The sequence below is a fragment of the Acartia tonsa genome, chromosome 10 (assembly GCF_053477335.1).
Source record: "Acartia tonsa isolate MP-2025a chromosome 10, ASM5347733v1, whole genome shotgun sequence".
Lineage (NCBI taxonomy): Eukaryota > Metazoa > Arthropoda > Copepoda > Calanoida > Acartiidae > Acartia > Acartia tonsa.
The window spans coordinates 414,705-433,080 of NC_137269.1; the positions used below are offsets into that span (position 1 = coordinate 414,705).

General features: G+C 32.7%; 2 protein-coding genes across 2 annotated transcripts in view; one reads left to right on the forward strand and one right to left on the reverse strand.

Moving 5' to 3' along the window:
- The window catches only part of RpL6 (ribosomal protein L6), a 208,346-nt gene extending 190,619 nt beyond the window's left edge, over positions 1-17,727 (reverse strand). The window contains exon 1 of the mRNA XM_080174291.1: positions 17,693-17,727. The gene's annotated coding sequence lies outside the window, so the exon portion shown is untranslated. The remainder of the gene's footprint in view (positions 1-17,692) is intronic.
- Positions 4,640-9,742, forward strand: LOC145330365 (dynein light chain roadblock-type 1-like). The gene is made up of 5 exons (XM_080175002.1): positions 4,640-4,758; positions 7,447-7,547; positions 8,817-8,893; positions 9,255-9,345; positions 9,625-9,742. Exons 1-5 carry the CDS (start codon positions 4,640-4,642, stop codon positions 9,702-9,704), a joined length of 468 nt encoding a protein of 155 aa, XP_080031128.1. The 3' UTR covers positions 9,705-9,742.
- Positions 17,728-18,376: the final 649 nt, after the last annotated feature.

The following is an 18,376-nucleotide window of genomic DNA, read 5'->3' on the forward strand; positions in this document are numbered from 1 at the left end:
TATCGATGAAACACAAAATCCTAAATACACGTAAAATATATGTATGTTAAAAGTAATCTTTTAGGACCGTTTGGCTCCTAAAATTGCCATAAATATTCAGGGACAAGGCGTTTTGGAATAAGTTAATGTATATGTTTTACCATTACAACGTAAGGGCGGGATTCTACTTCGATTTAACGTGATCATCTAGAGAATCCAGAGCATCATCAACGTGTAATGGGATGCGATACTCTAACACCCAAGGATATTATGTTAAGTAACATCCATCAGACAACCAACCCTTTGATTGAACGACCTTTGTCTGAGTAGTCCTAACTGTGCATAGTAGTGAGTTGCGCCTGTTCATGGGCCAAGGCATTCCCCCTACTCTTACTATTTATACTACCTTACTATCACCAAACATATCGGCCCTAGATTCGAACCTATCACCTCTCTGGCGACGAGCAGATGCGCTACGTGTTCAGCCACGATCGCGGGTTTAATGTATATTTACCTACAATTATACAAAAAAAGGATCATTCCTTTTATAGAGTAGAAAAAAGATTAGACCAATCAATTAAGATAAATAAAAATACCTAAAAGTTCTTTGTAGGAACTGAGAGAAAGGTTTATAAAACTTTGGGAACAACAACAATTTACAGCCCAATATCCTCCCTAACAATTTTGGTATGAGATGGGGACTCTAATTAATAATGGTTACTAACATGTTAAACTTAGTGACATTTTACTGACTTTTTGACATTTAAAAAGTTGGTTTTAGCTGACATTTTAGATACCTATGTTAACATTGACAGTACAACTAACATTTAGCATACTACCTAAAACAAGTATCTAACACTGGAATGGTTCAGGTAAAAATGTTTTATATTTATATTATCTGCTTCGCCCCTAGTGGCCCCCAGAAGCACTTGAGTCGAAAATTGATAGTTGATTTAATTTGGAGGGTGGTGGAAATCTTCCCAAAAAATAGTTATAAACCATCTTGACCCCTTGAGCAGCTTTATTGTAAAAGATAACCATATCGGTAAACGGTTAGCAATATCCTTCGCTTCAGACAGACACTCATACACACATATCTGTAGACAAAGAGACATCCTATTACTTTAAAACAAGGATTATAAAGGCACTAGAGTTAGACATTGGCAAGTCGAGACTAATTAATTAAGATTAAGACCACAAATCAAGTCTAAGAGACTTGGTTCTAAGAAATATAAATAGCCTAAAAGCACAATAAGTTTTAGGCTTATAACAGTAATACCCTTCAGATGTTTTCTTAGGAATCACCCCGATGAGTGAAAGTGATGAATTATTTAAAGCAAAGCTTTTCTACACACAGGTTTATACCTAATTATTACAGGACTTATTAAGATAGTTTTAAAATTGGAACACTTATAAAATCTACCATTACACGACAAATTAATGTTTGCACGAAAGGAAACGAACGAAACCCAGCTACGAATCACCTCGTAGGTATGTAAGTATATCCTTGAACAGTAATTTTGCATGATATTTACTTACTATTTTGTTTAGACATATACATTTATATTCTGCTTATTTAGTTGTGACACTACTAGTATTAAAGTGTGAAATAGACAGACTTTCATAAGTTAATGATAGAGTAGACTTAATATTCAATTCAAAATGCAAACAGTTTTTTAAGTATTTATTATATTGGATTAAATGCAGTTTTTGAGTAAATAAGATTAGATATATATACGTTATTTAGAAATGGTTAAATATATTAATAATTCAAAACTACTGATTATTTAAGCTGGAAAGTTCTGAAGTAGCAGGATGTCTGTCTGTTTATCAGGACACCAAGCAACAGGATGACTGTCTGTTTAATTAATACAATGTATTAATTAACTATGCACTTTGAAGGGGTAGAATATCTGCCTATGCAAACTAGCTAAAGTAATAGGATGTCTGTAAATAGCTGAATTGGTCTTAATAAGACTCGAACCCAAACCAGATAATGTTCTGTGTTAGGACTCTCAATATCAACTCACTATAATATATTTTCTCTTTATTCTTTCTGAGAGCAATTGAAGAGTAATTAAGAGTAACAACTAAAACATGTCTGCAAACTTAAATATATGACATCACAACATAAATATATGACAAAAGTTTGTATGTCCTATCGTTTTAAAGCTTCGCTTTTATGGATGGTGTTATCCTTGTTATACAATATTTTACATAAAATCCCCACGGAAGGATTAATTAAGACCTAACCTTGAAAGCAAAATAAACTTGTCTATGAATCAAGCTGAAATTTTGGAATAAAAAAGTAACTAAATCATCTAAAGTTTAAAATATAAATGGGGTTTCTATCCCCAACAATTAATAAATGTTTTTAAATCTTTTTTTTATATGTAACCATTTACAAATTTTAGTGCTTTACCTCAAAGCGCTTCGCGAGCACAGAGCCTTCCGATTCTTATTTTTCAAATAAATTGAAAAATGTAGAGGGCATTTTATTTCTTTCCTGCGGGTTGCCTGAACCTTGCAGGGCTACCCTTTACCCAAGAAAGCCTAACATAATTTGAAATAATGAAAAATATAAAAAAGAGGAGATATTCTAAATATCGTGAATAACTTTTTTATTCCAATTTTACCTATCTGTATATCCAGTTATTGGTTATATTATTCAAGGTGATTTGTAACCACATATCAATTCAAAGTTATTTCATTTGGGATACAGTGATCGGACAATGGACATGAAATCAATCTCCCTCACTCCATATAACGATAAATAAAAGATCTCAGCTAAAGGGATAGTTGCATGAAGTGCATTTAAAAAGTTACATTGCAAGCATAAGTGACAGGAATATCATCTAACACATTGTTATTTTCCTAAAATAAAGCGTAATGTTAAACGAATTATATTCAAGTTATAGGCTATATTTTTTTTTATTTTCTATATGGACACCGTAATTTGTTTTATATCGGTAAATAATAAATATATCGTGTTACATAAAACAAGGATGATAATATTCTAGGAATCTAAGTGATAAGACAATGGCCGAAAAATTGATGTAAATCCCCACTGTTAATACACTAAACTAAATAATGTAAAATAAAATTAGTGGTTGAAAAGTTTGGATATTCATCTTAATGAGCCAACCAATCAAAATTCAATAATTGTCTCCAAGTCAACGAATAAGAATTTTTTTATATAAAACTTCGGGGACTAGTGAAATAAACAGATAAATGTCCCCTCCCTCCAAGCAACATTCTTAATCATCGAAATACAAAAGTGTTATCTATAGAACAGATATTTAGTGTTCTAAAAAAAATAAACCTATACTTATACATATCTGAACCGATATGGTTCTCTATCGAGCAAATCTTCCAATAGGTCCTGGGAAGTTAACTTTTTTTGAGAAGGGTACCTACATCCTACCCCTAGAAAAAAATGCACCACCCCTCCCCCCCCCCCAAACAAAAGGGAGTTGGCCTATCCCCACCCCTAACCACCTCCACTCCAATCAAAGTACCCCTAGAGACCTATAAGTGTGTAGCTGCTAGTGTATATAAATATATTATAGAAAAGCTTTAAAAAAAACAACTAATCAGTAAAAGTAAATAATATGCGCGCTACTCTAAATAAATCAACAATAGACAAATTATGAAAGAGTAGTCACAGTATAGAAATTTATTTATTTCAGTTAGTATTTTTTTTCAGGTTAGGTTAGAGTTGACACAGATTTGAAGCTTTCTGGAAAGGCAGAGCCCACAATCGATGGACAGTCTTGTTATAAAACCATTTAAAAGAAGATTTCATGTCAGTCTTTTGTAATGTTGATCAATAATTTTATTTGGAATTTAGAGCGATTTTTGAAGACTTATTTAATTTACTGTTAATTTTTGTTAATTTTAATTGAGTTATATGCTTATTACCTGAAGAAAAAAAAGTAAACCAAAAAAACTTAACTCTTTCCCTCGGTAATAAAGGGGTTTTTACCCACCCCTAAAAAGTCAAAGAAAAACATTACATTACCTCCCACAAACTTTTGAAACCCCCCATTTTATGCACCTCAAAATGATTGTTATCAATTATAAGCTGATTATTCTTTTTTACCTCTATTTTTCCCAACCACAATGTGGACGGGTAACCAACACTTATTTTTTCATGTAATTTTTTACTTTTAGTTATACCTAATATGTCTTCGTGTTGATATCCATTTTTAGTAGCGCAGCTACCCTATAAATATGAGCAAGTCAATAGTCCTTTTAAGTATATATACTACTTGGATGTTGCACCAGATTTTTATGAACTCTCATAAACTGATACATATAGCAGGCTAAAATAAAGATACACCCAATAAACCCCCTTTACCCCATCCCCTCTGCTTCTACTGAATGAACAAACTGACCAATCAATGAAGTCCATATCAGCAAGCTAAATTCAAAACAAATTTTCAGCTGTCAACAAATCCATGTATATCCAATATACATTATTTTAGTAGTGCATATACTATATAATTTAAGCATAACCATATTTTGATAGGAAAGCAGTTCACCATTTTAGTTAACAAAAATATGTCTTTTTGCTTTATAGTATCAACTTTTAATAGCACAGCTTATATTTTTACCAGCTGGCTGATATAACTATACCCCTCATCCCCCTCCCCTGATCATGAGGAATTCACCACAACCTAAACTGACGACCAAAAGTCCTATTGTGGTAGCAGCCGGAGTTTGTCAGCCGCTGCCCGAGTCCGGGTATTACGGGAGTGTGAACAGACGTGGACAAGTGTAGTTATAGAGAAGCTGTGCTTCTCTATATATCACCAAATAACAAACAGAATGTAATTTAAGATATTGATTTATTCAAAACTCACAAAGTACTAAATACAATACAACAAAATGGTCAATGCATAGATTGGAACAATTAATACTAAAAGTCAGAGGTTAAAGATATATATACAACAATCATAATGGGCAATATTTATCCCCCATCCCTGAAAGGGGTGGGCAGAAGCAAGATAAATCAGATTAAACACAATAGGGTTGTCAAACTATAAATACTTTAATACAGGGGGGGGGTTTAAATGGCCCCACCTCCTTCTTAGGGGAGATCACTCGGACCGCCCGTAAGTTGGAGCGAAGTTACTATACAATTAGGGGCTTCTGGGTGGCGAATACCACACTATGTCACAATATTCACTACTATAAAACATGCATATGTAAACTTTCTACGTCACTAAAGTTTTTAAAATGATAAAATAAACAAAAAATTTAATTTTTTAGAATTCTAGAATGACAAGCGATGTCAACCTACCTGGAACAGAAAAGGTAACAAAATCACATTCCTAAAGGATGTCTATCTAAAGGACGTTAAGGTTTTTTGAAGGTTGTAGAATGATGGGTTTCAACGTTTTAAGATGAAAAACATCCCCCCTCCTCTAAAGTGTATCAGTACTATATTTGAAAAATAGTAAATTTTGATTAGTTGGTTAATTAAGTTGAGTGTCCAAACTATTCAACCACTAAGTGTAATAGAAGGGGTAATTTTGTGTGTTATCATTAGAGATGTACATAATTTTATAAGTCATTGTCTAATCATTTAGATGCCTGCCAATGTTCCCTCCCTCCCTGTAAAAATTTCATTTTTCCCTGATCAAAATAAAAGTAAAAACAGGAAATGCATTTTGGTTTTCTTTTCTTCAAAGATTTTTTATCAGCGAAGCTTCTATACACCCGTCCTTGGAGTTTTATATTTAATTTTAGTTTTAAGACTATAAAGTGAAGAAAGTTTTTTTTGGCAGGATGTAATTTTTCTCTAGGAGCTATTTCTCTTGGGAGGGTGGTCGTAGTCTCTACTAAATATTTACAAATAGAATCTAAACTTGCAAGACTCAGTTTATAGATTACTTTATCGTAACTCAGTACAACTATTATTCGTAAATAAAACTATCATTATATGTCATGCATTCTAATATCCTTGTTTATGGAGAAAAAAACTCTACTTGAAATTTTGTATTTTTTTCCCATCTGTCTTTTTATTGTCATAAGTCGAAACTACTCTATGATGCCGAAAGATTGTGGTTTTAATTATCGATAGCCAACAGAGATAGATGTCTCCTGGCCTATGAGAATCTACTCTAAATTTCAATTTGTCTGTACTTTCGTTTATGATTTTATAGGTAGATTAGTTCATTTCGTTCATTCAGTAGGATGGGAGGGGATTGGGTAATGGGTGGATGATAGGGGGTATCGTTTTTGTAGCTAGCTGGTAGCACCATATTATCAAAGTACATGAAAATTTGGTGCATATCGATTGAATTGGAAATGCGAAGATTATTTCCATGTGCATCATTTTATCACTTGCATTCGCCTGTTAAGAGTTAAATTTTTTTCATACCTAATCTGATGAATATCTTTAGGATTAAAACCAATTCTAAGCATGTATAGCATCGTGCTACAGACAATTTACCACTAATACTAAAATACAACCATAATACTGAAAACAGTTTTGTTGGCCCCAAAAGAATAAAGGCTTTAATCTTATTCTATTTTATTTAAATATCCGCGAAAAGCTGTCTATAATACGATGCAAAAAATTAATATTAATGTTTATTTTTGAATAATGCTTTTGTTTCAGTTTAATTACGAGTGATTTAACTGCTTGCCATTTAATAATAACCTTATTTTACTTGTTGTACCTACGTGTGGCTTCGCTCCATAGAGGGTTAATTAGAGTTTCAATTTAAATAGCTTAAAACCACAGGACCAGTACCTATATTCTCTGAAGAGTTACCAATATCTTAAGCTTAAGACGGACAGAGAGACATCTTTTTATTATCATTATACTAAAGTAACAGGATGTTTGTGTGTTTGTGTGTCTGTGTGTTTGTACCAAAGAATCTCGCTAACCGCTAAACCGATCAAGTTCTCCTTAACAGGGTAGTTTCTCATAGGTCCCGGAAAGGTTAATAACTATTTTTGGGAAGGGTACCACCACCCTCCCAAGAGAAATTACAATAAATCGAAATTTTTCCCCGAATAGAGACTCCTACGTAACATTGCAAAGTATCGTAGCAATTTGATAGAGACTCCATCGCAACTTTGCAAGGTATCTTAACATTTTTTTAAAACACCAAACATTTAAAGTGCCACTAGAAGCCTATAGGGGCGTAGCCGCTAGTGAATTATATATAGTAAAGCTTGTAGCATTATGAACAATGTTTATAGATAAGACAATAGGCGAAAATATTTTTGGACAGAAGTAAATAAGAATGAAAGGAAAAATAAAAAGAATAAGAAGGAAGAAATAAAGTTTCGAGAGAAGTAAATAAAGTTGAAAAAAAGACGAAATAATTAAGCAAGAAAAAAAAATATCATATTTATTGCTCAAGACCGAATAGAACCACACGACTACAATAAGACAGACAGAAGGACAAGAACAATTGAGTAGAGGCGTTGCTTATTGGTTTTAAAAAGGCAAGCAGTTATTCCCAACACTAGTGAAGAATTAGCTGCAGCCCTCCAAAGATTAGACAAGCTAGAAGGCGTTCAAGGACATTTAATCATAGATGACAAAGGTAAGTTTTTCAACTATAATTCAAATATCAAATAGGTTAGAAAGTATATAAGGCAGTCTAAGTACCCCCACCCCCCCTCCCCCACCAAAAAAAGAAAAATACCCACATCCCAAAAATTTTTTTTTAAATTTTTTAAAACTAAAATTAAAAATGATGTAAAAAAATTACACCCCCCAAAATATTTTTTTTTTACTTTTTCTTTTAAAATCTAAAATAAGAAGTTGGGTTATCAAATTCGACTCTCCCCTCCACAAGTGTCCCTAGAGGCCTCTAGGGGCGTAGCCGCTAGTAGTATATATAGTAGCCCAATCATCTTTTTTAAAAGTAACAGGTTATTTTGAGACTGTCTGTTTTTTTCACCAAAGGAACTAGCTTACTGCTGTGCCGATATGGTTCTCCATAACAATGTATTTATTCATAGGTCCAGAAAGATATATAACTAATTTAGGGAGGGTACCAAGATTTAATAAACCAAATTATACATTACTAGCGGCTATCCCCTAGAGGCCTTTAGGGGTACTTAAGGTAGGGAAGGGAGAAGTCGATACCCCCCCCCCTTTTTACATTTTTGTTTAAACAAATACACAGATAGACTTCGTGTTACTTTATAAAAGGACTAGCGGCTACGCCCCTAGAGGCCTCTACGGGCACTTGAGGAGGAGAGAGTCGAATATAATAATTCAATTTCTTATTTTAGATTTTAAAAGAAAAAGTAAAAAAAAATTTGAGGGGAGGACGACAATTTTTTTTTTTTTTTGGGGGGGGGGGTGCCGGTGCCCCCCCCCCACATTTTTCATTTTTGTTAAAAATAATTAAATTTTTTTTTTTTTGGGGGGGGGATTTTTCATTTTTTGGGGGGGTTGGGGGTGTCCCACCCTCAAAGAAAATAGTTATAAACCTTCCCGGGACCTATGAGAAGCTACCCTGTTAAGGAGAACCCGATCGGTTCAGCGGTTAGCGAGATCCTTCGGTACAGACAAACACACAAACATACAAACATACAAACACACAAACACGCAAACACACAAACATCCTGTTACTTTATTATAAGGATATTGGTATAAAACACGTAAAATTCAAACCACCCAACAAAGATTAGAAAAGTTAGATGTCATACAAGGTAAAACAATTGTAGATAATATAATAGACTTATTTCACATCAAACAAAAAAAATGCATTGATAGAATAGACTCAACCTTGTAAAGCTTATGTTAGTTAACAGTTCAAATATAAAAATGTTTAACATCTTATGGAAATTTTTTTAATTAGGACTGCTACTCAGATCTTCTTTTGATGATTTCCACACCAAAAAGTTGCTCAGTTATGTTGGAGAAGTAGTTATTCAGGTAACAATTTATAAAACCTTTTTAAAAAGTAACAGGCTGTTTGTGTGTTTGTGTGTATGTTTGTAGCGAAGGATCTCGGTAACCGCTGAACCGATCAGGTTCTCCTTTGCAGGGTAGCTTCTTATTGGTTCTGTGAAGGTTTACAACTATTTTCAGGGAGGGTACCACCACCCTCCAAAGGGAAATCGCCCCTAGAAAAATTACCCCATGGTATAGTTATATGCTATTGTATTCCCATCCCTAACCTTTCAGATACAGAGCCACCTGGTGCTAGAGGCGCTTCCACTGGCGCATTCTAAATTGTAAAATTACACATTTTTCTTACAATTCTTTCTAAATAAAGATATATCTATCTATCTAGGCAAGAACTGTAGTAAAAGATCTAGATCCAACAAATGATATGGCATATCTAAGATTGAGAACAAGTAAAACAGAAATCATGATAGCACCTGGTAATTCAAAGTTTTTTTCGGCATAGCAAAATTAATTTTAAGCTATTGATTTCTTGAATAATCAGACACTATGGTTTAGTAAATCCAATCATTACTATACAGAAAGATTAAATTTTTAAGTATGTCCAAATTAGGCAAATTTTCATTAAAATTTTGGTTCAATCTTCTGAATTATTTTTTTTATAATGTTAGATTGTCCAACTAACTGATTTGTTTTGTTAAACATTTTATTTGGAATGTCATTTATATTTGTGTATTTAATTCTGTTAATTTTTCTAGAAGAAGAATTTACAATAGTTCTGGTACAATCAGAAAACCCACCTCCACCTGATAATGAATCTGGGATGTACTATTCATAGTTTTGTTTCTTCTTACTTTTTGTTAAATAAATGAATTATAAAAAAGTATTATTGTTTATTCTTATACTAGCAAGTGCGTCCCTACCATCTATGGTTTTTTTAAATGGTAAAGAGCTTAAAACCATCCTAAGACTTAAATCTGAAAATAAAATAGACTAAAACCATCACGGGACCAATGTAAAGCTTAACTAAAATAGATTACTCAATCGATTCAGTGGTTATTCAGATCATAAGGTTCATACAAAAAATCTTACTACTTTATATAATACTAGTGGCTTCGCCCCTAGCCTCTAGGGGCTTTGCCCCAAGAGGTATAATTACAACTTCTATTACTTACCCAGCAGAACGGATCACAAATTTTCGCACCTACCCAGCAGGAAAACATTTTGCGATTAAATTCGCAAAATTCGTAAAATTCGTAAATTTTGTAAAATTCGTAAATTTTGTAAAATTCGTAAAATTCATAAAATTCGTAAAATTCATAAAATTCGTAAAATTTGTAAAATTTGGGGGGTCGGGGGTGTCCCACCCCCCAAGAAAATAGCTTAAAACCAAAGCAGGACCAATAGGTATATACCCTGAAGAGTAGAATCCAATCGGTTCAGTGGTTACCGAGATCTTAAGCTTCAGACGGACGGACAGACAGACGGACGGACAGACATCAAGCTACTTTGTATTATAGATAATAGGATACAAGCAAAGTTAGGGTTGGTAATTTTTTCCTGGGATGAAACTTATCATTTGGATTAACCTATCCCTCCACAAAATGAATAACAATCTGGCAAGGATCAATAATTGATTAAATTCTTCTTTTAAAAAAAGATTATTACTTCTCTTAGATTTTTACTCATGGAATATTCTAGAGTTTAGATTCCTTGCTTTTATTATTTCTCTGCTGGCCTAATTGTAAATTTATTAAGACTGGAAACTGTTTAAATTGGGATTTAATCCTTGGAGTTTTCAAAACATAACAAAAAAGTTACTAGATATTTTTTGTTTGTTAGTTAAGCTCTCTTTAACCACTAAACTGATTGAGTTCTCCATTGTAGTTGAGCTTCACAAGAGTCCTGGGATGAACTGTTTCATTTTTATATTAAAGTCTGGGAATAGTATAAGGCTATTTTATTGCCTTCCATCTCCATAATGCTTGGGGAGCAGCCGCTAGTAATATAATAAAGAACAATTATATTCATAATTAGCGCAGCAAAATAAGATATATTCAAACCAGTAATGGGCATAACGATTATCAGGGGGTAGCATGGCAAGGAATAACGAGAATTATTTTTTTTAATGAGCACAAAGTACAAGAATATTTCATATTTATGTATTTTATTGCGTTTTTATTCTGCACAAAATTTCCTTAAATATTTTTTAAAGATTATTTGCTCTTAAAAACTTACAAAAGCCAAAATCTCACAATTTCATTCCAATCTGGCTATTATAAAGATTATATTTATCTATAAGATTAGAATATTTAAATTCTATTTAGTGATATTTAGTAACGTAGTAACTCTATTTGTCTGCTAAAACGCTAAGAAGTAAAAAAAAAGTTGTCTCAATTGCATTTTGAGATTGAAAGCTAAAATGGGGTTCTAATATCAATATTCCTTATTTAAAGTAAAAGAATGTCTGTGAGTCTGTACCAAAAGATCTCGGTAACTGCTGAATCGATATTGTATTCCTTCACAATTTAGCTTCTCATAGGACCTGGGAATGTTTATAATTATTTTGGAGGATTGGTACCACCACCCTCCTAAGACATAGCCGCTAGTAGTAAATAAGATAAAAAAAATGAAATATATTGCTTTGATATAAGGTACTAGAGTTGGCTCAATATAACTATATCGCTATTGGCTAGTTTTCTATAAGTACATATCTATTTATCTATTTCTCAATAAATCAATTTTTCTCCCCCGCCATTACTATCAAAAAGAAAGAAGTAAATATTTATTAATTTAAATGATTTTAAAAAGATTTTTTCAATTATATTTTTTTCACATTACCATCACTAAAGGGTTAATATGATTAAAATTTTTGTTTTAATATTTTAACACAAAGGAAGTGTCGCCACAATCGAATTCTTTTAAAATAGAGTTTTCTTAGATTTACTCTATTATGAACGTATATTTTTTTATTTATGAAATAAGGATCAAATACTTCAATGTAATTCAAATATCTACATGAAGTGAAAAACTTAATTCATTCCATAAACAAATAGAATAAAGGTCTGATCGCTTTGGTCAATGAGAGTTTATTATGGATTATTGGAGCACTATGAGTTTTAAGCACTTTACCATTGGAAGACTCGAGCTCATTTATAGACGTTTATTTCCTATATAGATCTGTCATGGATCTTGATGCAATAAAGCAGGCCATTTTGTAAATGTTAAAAATTGGAAGATTTCATTAAATAAAAGTAATCGCAAATATACTTAGTAAATAAAATTAATCAATACTGCTTTCCCCCCAAAAGCTTCAACTCTACAAAAGACATATTTTCACACATAGCAAACAGAAGAGATTAACATCCTTATCCTATACCTTAGTTACTAAGTAAATTTTTTTTTTTTTTTCAAGTGTCTAACCTAAGGTCTCTAGATTCTCTTAGATTCACAACGATTTTTAGGATCTAAGCAGGTTCTTTACTGTTTTGATTTAGCTGTCTATAGTGCCCTAGTAAAATTGGGATAGATGTCACTGTTTTATGCCTATCTATCCTCTTGACGTCAGGAATTACTTTATACCCATGTTTTTTTTTAGGGGTTTTCTATCCCCCTTCCCTCTACTATGACGTCAATAGAATACAAAGGCCATAAGCTGTGACATCTATCCCCATTTTCCACTAAACACATCTACATTTTGCAATCTAAAACAACATCCCATATCCTTATTTATTAGATTAAACACATACATGTATATATATATATATATATAACAAACTGTAAAACAAAAACTTAAAAATTTCTTATCATTTCAAATTTAAAGTTTTCAAAATAAAAGTTTGTTTTGTCAATTTGATGGAATAAAATTTTAAGAAAAAATGTCAAATTAATGCAGGAAACTTTTATTTGACAACTTAAAAACAAAATTTTAAAGTTTACAAATACAATTGATAAATGGATTGATAGATAGATAGATATCAAGTAAAAAAAAAGCAGTTTCCCTCATATTGTAACTGACCCAGATATAATCATTTGAAAGAAAGAAAATATAGAGATGGAATGAAAGATAAATACATAACTTAAATAACATACTGTTTATGTTAGGCTAAAGGTCAAAGTCTCTTTACACAAATTCTAGGTGTACTAAAAATTTGATATTTAGATCATAAAAATTATATAATAAATAATAAGAAGATAAGGGCTGAAATAAAAGTAGTATCATAATAATGAAATTTTAGAGTATAGAAACATACTGCACACCAAATTTGTTCCACCATGATGAAAATACTGTCTCTCCTCTATGGAGTTGCAGTGCTAACAGGAGTCCAGGCTGAGTGCCTGATTAGGATCCAGGATGGTACATGGAAATTTGATCAAGGAAGAGATTCATCACACTTTGTTATTCCAACAGTCGAAAGCTGTCAAGAATTATGTTTTTCTCATCCTGAATGTCAAGGATATACATGGAGGTTTTATGTTATTCTTGGTTGTACTTGTGATGAATATCAACAATTAGAGGATCTTCATGCTTGTCCTGGATGTTACAGTGGAACAGTTCCTTTTGCTCAAGATGGAGCTTGTGCATTAAATAATGATAAACTACTTGGTCTTGTTTTTTTCTGAATCAATGGAAGATTGCATTCTAGCTTGTTCTGAAGCTGATGGTTGTGAAAGCTTTACCTGGTATAATCAATCTACTTCACTTCCTAATTTATGTTTCCAATTGTCTGATTGCTCCTCAGTTAATCCTTGTCAAGGATGTTCCAGTGGAGAGCTGAACTGTATTGCAGTTCCCACACAGTTGTGTTTCTCCTAATAAATTGGTAAGTTTAATTTGAATATTTAGTAAGAATTTTAGTGCTTATTGAAGTTGGTTATTTTTGTTAATAGGGTACCTTTCAGAACTAACCATGTTGTAAAACTTAAAATTATATGCTTCATACAATATTAAATTAATCCTTATATGACAGAGTTGCTATTATATATTTTTAAGAATTTGTGTTTTAATTTATTATTTAGAACATATTTTATTGTGTAAAGGTTGTTCTTTTGATATTATACTTTACTTTTTTTTTTGATTATTTAAGAGGAAAATGATCAATTCTATTAGAACAACTTGAGTTTTTATTAACCCTTTACAGTCGGGCCCCTTGCCGCACCTTAATCGGTCGTGGGGGGGGGCGTTCAACGCCCCCCCTAATTATCTCAGTTCCTATTAGAGCTAGAGGGCTAAATTTTTTTGTGCAAGTCGCCTGTTTGATAATGAATTTCCGACCTTTTATAAGTCTAAGTCAATTTTCGCTTCCTTCACCCTTTTATTTAACAACCTTTGTTTTTAGGTCTTTTTTATTTAAAAATTTCAAACGGCTGTAATTTTCTTATTTTTGAAGCTAGAAGAAAAATTTTTTCCCAGAAAATGTTTTTTTTTATGTAAATTTTACATTAGGAATATCAAAATATAAATTTCAGCGGCCGCAGCTGTACTTGGCAGCTGCCAGCCGCCGCAGTCGGCGGTCGGCGGGAAAACGGCGGCGGATCTTCATGAAATTTTAATACGTTATGTAGACATGTAAGAAAAGCTTAAGTTTAAAATTTGAAGTCTCTAGGTCAAAAATTGCGGCCACAGGAGTCCTTTAAAGATTTCTGGAGACCTGGAGGATCAGGACCTGCAGAATCATACCTGGAACCTGAAAGTGACTTGAACACCTGTATTTCATATAAGGATGTACTACTAGAGGATTTTTTAGTATTTTGGTATGATAAAATGCTTTGTTTTAGTCAAAAAAATATTTTGCTCTTTACCTGGATGACCCTGCCAGGTTTGCTGGCATCCTGTGCCCGCCAGGATGGAGATATTCGAAAAATTCCAACTCTCAGTTATGTGTCATACCTACACTTAAAAAGTCAAGCAGTTTGGGCTCTTTATCTTTCACACACAGAAAATGAGATAGAAAAAACCGTTTGGGGGGCGTTCAACGCCCCCCACTTGACCGTTAAGGGTTAATGTACTGTAAACAGCAGTGATAAGTGCCAGAAGTTATTAAGTACTTTTGTGAAATAAATTATAACACTAATCTGGTGTTTATTTTATTTAACAGTGACTAAATCCTCAGACCGTATCAATAATTGATTCATTAGAATGTGTTTAAACTTTCACTCTCAAGAAGAAATGGTTTTAGTGGAACCATTATTTTCCCGCTACAAACCATTACTTAAAATATGCATTCTATATTAATTAAAAGATCAAAAACTTTTTCCACAAAATTTAAAATATTATAAATTTGACTTTTATATTAAAAAGATATATATTATGAATAAAATGAAGATAAGGGCTGACATAAAAGTAGAATCAAGACAATAAATTATCTTAGTATGTGTTCAACAATGTTGCACATACTGGCTCTTCTCTGTGGAGTTGCAATACTTACTGGGGTCCAGGCTGAGTGCCAGACAACAGCTGAAGGTTATACCTGGAGTTTCCAGACTGGCAGAGATGAGATGCTGTTTGATATTCCAAGTGCAGAAGAATGTCTGTCATCCTGTTATGGTGATCCTAATTGTATTGGCTACACATGGCTGACAGATGCTGTTGTTGATGTCTGCTATAAATTCCAGGTATTGGAGGGTCAGCTTACCTGTTCTTTATGTTACAGTGGTACAGTACCAACAATATTCCAAGAAGAAGCCTGCAAAGAAGATTTATCATATCTAATAACAGTTGTAACTGCAGACTCTTCTGAAAGATGCTACACATCTTGTGTTGATACTAATGAATGTATCAGTTATACCTGGTATAACAAAACAACTTCGTTTCCTGACTACTGCTTCTTGTATGGAGAATGTGTTCAGACCATACCATGTCTGGGATGTTCTAGTGGAATTCTAAACTGTATTGGACAGTCAAACACAACAACATCACCTGCTGCCTCTTCTACTACTACAGCTCCTGCTACTTCTACATTTTCCACATCTACTAATACTCCCATACAGTGTTCTAATCATTATGAGCTGACTGATCCTACAAGAAATGTTGTTCATGGCAGAGGATATAATTGTGATGATGATAATTACCATACCAGCCCTGAATGGAGGGGGCCAGGATATTACAGATTACTGGCCCCAGCTGGAGTCAAGATACCAACCTCATCACCTGGTTATGGTCTCTGTGGCTCATCTGTAGCTGGATGGATTAGAGATGAAGAAGGAGCTATTGATCAGATGGAAATTGAACAGGAGATATCAACAAAAGTCTGTTTTGGTTGGTTCTTATATCCTTGTGAATGGAATAATGAAATAACAGTAACCTTATGCCCTGAAAACTATTACGTCTACTATTTGCCCAATGCCCCTGCTTGTGATCTAAGATATTGTGCTTCCAATTAGTAGACATAATTCTTTTCATATTTAGACTTTATGCTTTTATTGATTTTTTCTATTAAATTGTTTAGCTTAAATAAATATTCAATTTTCATATAATGTTTGTTTTAATTCATAGAAATTTTTGATAGATAAGGAAAACTTTTTTGAGATAATATGTTTATGTTGAACAAAATATTCTAGGTCTATTATGAAATCATTGGGAACAACAAAGCTTCTTTAGCTTCTATAGTTCAGACACACGCCAAATGTATAAAGTTCTCAATTTAAAAAAATTCCAAACAATAGTTAGTGAATAAGTGTATCCAGTAGGATCTTTAAGTGCTCTAATATGTGATATATTGTTTATTAGAGTAGGGTTTAGACTAATTTATAGCGTGGTCTTACAATCAAACCCCTACCCTATGAAATTTACAATTTCAGTAAGTCATAAAAGATAATGATATCAAAACTGATTCAATACTTCAGGTAAAATTTGATTGAATTTTGAACCAATTTTTTGGTTAACCCATTAGTGCCGAGCGCCACTTTTATGGACCGATCGAGCTGAAAATCTCAGGGAATCTTTATAATGGTAAAAACGGAATTCCAATTTTTTTGTTTTGCTCTAGTGGCGTGCACAGGAAAGTTGCAATAAAACCCGGTTCGGCGCGAGTAAAAAAACCTTGCGGCATTAATAACCGTTTTTGGCGTTTTTTGGTGCTTTCCCCCGGCATTAAAGCCCGTTTGCGACCTAAATACCCGGTTATTTGGCCCAAAAAATTAAAAATGTAATTTTTGAACGCCCAAAGTGAAATGAACACTTTTTAAAACTACGATACGATCCGTAATTGAAAACTACATAACCTCATGTAATTGATAGAGCTACAACTAACATACAAAACAATTTATATCACATTTAAGATTTTGGCTATAGGTACCACCCCTTTTTGGTTAATAAACCCGGTTTTTGTTGTTGTTGTAAAAAAGATCTATTAGTAAAACCGGGTAATGAAAATTTCAGACTTTCCCCCCATATGCCGAGCCGGGTCTATATAGAACGTAAAAAAACGATAAAAAAATCATATAAAAAATAATAATTTGAATAAAACGAATTCACAAATGAATGTAAATGCCAATAAACTTTAAATTTCACGAAAAAAATCACTAACTTTACTTCATAAACAAAAAAGTTAGGAGGGGTATTTTAAAATCACCTTGTTTTTCTTGGTTTTCAAATTTTGTTGAGCTATACCGGCAAACGGAAGTAAGCAAATCTGCCTGCTCCAGGGGGAAATGAAAACCAGGGTAGTAGAGGGGGGATTCATACTGAGAATGATGCAATTCTAAAACTGAGAACCGGTTTTTTTTCGGCATTTTCTGGAACCGGGCGTTAAAAGCCGGTTCGTCACTAATGGGTTAATCTATTTCTCTTCTCATCCAAAAAAAAGATTGTTTTTCTAATGATACCTCTTAGTGAAGTGAATCAAGCAAAATTAGCTTGTTTATCTAATGTTACATAAGACCACAGACAAAGTTTAAAAATATGTTAATATCGTATTATTAATTAAACTAATAACTTCAAAATGAAATTCAGATATAAAATACTACATATAAAACTTTTGTTTATTTGATTGGTATCTAAAACAGAAGTAAGTACTTTTTAAATATCTTTATTATGATTCAATTTACCTATGAATAATAAAGACAAAATTGTAATTTTTATTAATACACAGAAAACATTAAAAATACAATATAATTTTTCCTTCTTACAATCTATAATACTAGCGGCTTCGCCCCTAGCCTCTAGGGGCTTTGCCCCAAGAGATGGTAAAACAAGGATGACAACATCCATAAAAGCGAAGCACTGAAACGGTAGGACAAACGGACATTAACACTTGTATAGTGTCATAACTGAATAATCATAATATAAATGTATAAGAGTCAAAGCAAAATTGTAAGTAAATTTGTTGAAAAACTGCTTGATTCAGGATAATGTTTATGGACATACTTACATTTTTAGGACTTGATTATAGAGTTGCTTCGCTTATTAAATTATACTTTGTTGTCCCAGGAATTAATATACCAAAAATCAGATCAATCGGATGATTAGATCACATAAAAATTTGTTGTTAAAAAAGTAAAAAATCAACA